The sequence below is a fragment of the Charadrius vociferus genome, unplaced genomic scaffold (assembly GCF_000708025.1).
Source record: "Charadrius vociferus isolate BGI_N301 unplaced genomic scaffold, ASM70802v2 scaffold13, whole genome shotgun sequence".
NCBI classification, from domain to species: domain Eukaryota; kingdom Metazoa; phylum Chordata; class Aves; order Charadriiformes; family Charadriidae; genus Charadrius; species Charadrius vociferus.
Window position 1 is genome coordinate 3,886,570 of NW_009647763.1, and position 2,654 is coordinate 3,889,223.

At 47.9% G+C, this 2,654-nt stretch overlaps 1 protein-coding gene across 1 annotated transcript in view; it reads left to right on the top strand.

The window, feature by feature from the left end:
- Positions 1-280: 280 nt before the first annotated feature.
- PHACTR2 (phosphatase and actin regulator 2) overlaps positions 281-2,654 on the top strand; it is a 141,106-nt gene continuing 138,732 nt past the window's right edge. Inside the window, exon 1 of the mRNA XM_009882343.1 lies at positions 281-407. Within this exon, the coding sequence (XP_009880645.1) occupies positions 281-407 (127 nt within the window). The remainder of the gene's footprint in view (positions 408-2,654) is intronic.

The window sequence follows — 2,654 nt, forward strand, 5'->3', positions numbered from 1 at the left end:
GGGGCCGGGCCGCAAGGCGGGCTGGGGCTCTGCCCGCCGCCCCCCGGCCGAAACGCTGTCAGCCCCTGCCGCCTGCCCCTGAAGGCATCCGGGTTTGCCCTTCCCTTCCCTTCCCTTCCCTTCCCTTCCCTTCCCTTCCCTTCCCTAGCAGGACACAGGGTGTACTGGTCATGGCTGTGCAGCTCCTTCCAGCCATCCAGTACACGGTGGCTGCCAAAGTAGAGCAGTGGTCCAAAGCCTGCGAAGTAGATGTGTAGTAGATGTGTCCTTCAGCATTGGAATGGCTTCGGAGAAAGCCGGTGGTGAAGGTGCCTCGCTCCAGCAGGTGACGCTTCGCATGTCGGGCGGTGGGCGACAGACCCGTGCGTTCAGAGATGGATCTTCCAGCATCGTTGTTGCCTGCGCTGGTGCTTCTCCTGTCTTTACCAATGCCCAAGTTGCGTATTTTTGCATCTTGCCCTAGCTGGCCATAGCATGGCCCTTGTGAAACAGTTGGGTTTAAGCAGCAGGTACTAACTTTCCAAAATCATGCCCGCAAATGGAAATTTCTTTGGCAACCTCATCAGAACAGTCAAAAATGAATGAGCAGACAACTGAATTAATCTGCCTCCACCTGGGAAGGATGTATACTTTACCACTGTTCTATGGAAACGGAACTTCGGTTTCCAGAGCCATTAACCACAGCTGTTACATTTCATCCAAAAAATATCTAAAGGGCTGTGAAAATGGGAAGTACATAACTTTTTACTGTTCATTTGTATACCTTGACAAGTATATTAAGTCACAGGCTGATAAAAAACATTGAGACTTCCATGGTATCATTCTTTCTGACTGACTATTCACATTACTCTGATTTACAAAAGCACTTTGATACCACAATAGGAGCCTCTTCATATTTCTTTTACATTCAATGTTGACCTACTTTCTCTATGTCGTCTTTTACCTTCACCCTTTTAGATGTCACTTTGCTTCTCAAAAGGAATTCTTAAATGCCTTTGACCTCTTGCTATGGTATCTTTTCTAGTTTATCTTTAGATTTCTTCATGTTCTCCTTTGCTTTTTGATCACACCAAGGGATTACAGACACCGAGTGGCTCCTTAGGTGGGAATTTTGAAGGAGATTCTCTGAAGCTTATTCTGTAGAGCACACCAAAGTTACAACTGCTCTGTGGCTTGAAATGCTTTGAAGGGAAAATGATTTTAAGAAGCTCAGGGGTCTGACCCAAAGCCCATTGATATCAGTGACCTGCCATCGACTTTGGTGGGAATTTTGAGCAGGAACAGTGTTTCATTTAATGAACTTTATCACATCCTTTAAATTATTATTTTTTTAAAAAAAAAAAGTAGAAAACAGTTCGGTAAATAGCAGTCATGAGTACTCTCCTGATTAAGTTGTAAACAGGTTCAGAAAATGTCACCAGCCCACACAGGCACAGCTACTGAAATCTCCAGTGAGGGAAAAGGTCCTCAGTGCACAGTCACATCTGTAATGATGCAAGCTGCAAAGGGTAAATAATAAAAATAGTACCTTGTAAGACTTTGTGAACAACGCAAGACGGATGTGTGCGACTGCAGGAAGCTCTCTAAACCTGGGTACAGTGTGCTCGCCTGGGTGACGCTGGAGCCACCCGGCCCCTGCAGGAAGGTCTGTAAGGGTGGGGTTCACTGCTGCGCCCCACGAGGAGAAGCCCCCGCTTCTCACTCTGGCAGCACAGTCCCATTGGGAAAGCTCTCTGCAGCTTGGGAAGGAGCAGCCTGGTCTGTCAGCGGAGGGAGGAAGGAGAGGAAATAATGAAGGCAATTCCCTGGGAGATGCTGAGCAGAGAAGACCTTTTGACCTGACTAATGGCTGACATACGAGACTCATGTACAAGATCGATTGCTTGGAGAATGGGGAAGGGTGCCTGAGCCGTACGCCTGCCGGGAAGACTACAAAACCACCGTGCCTGGGGAGCTGCGTGGGGCTTGGCGTTGAGAGGAGGGCGCTGGGTTGCTTGCTGGGAAGCAAGAAGCTTAGTTTCACATGGACACTTTTCAGGCTCAATAGGCTTTGATGCTAGCAGTAGATGCTAAAATGTTTTCATACAGTCTGAACGGGACTTTCATATTTGATAGCTAGATAATGGGCCCCTGGATGCATTAAAAATAGAGTAAAGTGCTGTCTATTTTTGCTATTGTGCCGGTGGCTTCAGGGCAGCAAGGATTTAATTCAAGTCAGAATATAAAATGAGTTGCCTGTAAAAAGCGGTGAAAACATAAAATATCCTTTTAAAGATGAATCGTGTCGTAAAAACCTATCTGTAAAACAAACACCAGAAAATGAAACCACGGGGCTTGATTTTGCTTTTGCCAAAGTTGGTGTGACTCCCGCTTCTGATCTGAAAGGCAGGACGACTATCTTCCTTCCTAAACGTTGAGTCACACGGTTGTAAATCTGGTGAAAAGCCTCTTGCCTGCAACCCAAACCTTAAGAGAAGTCGGCGGGGGGGAGAGGGGGGCAGAAGATTTGACTCATCGCCCTCCCGGCTGGGCTGCAAGGGTGCGATGCCTTGTGCAACCTCCCGGTTTTGGAGGGGGAGGACGACGTGGGGAACGCCGGGGGTGGAGGGAGGGCAGCCTGTTACACAAAACAGAAGTGGTGCTCCGCTTTTTTT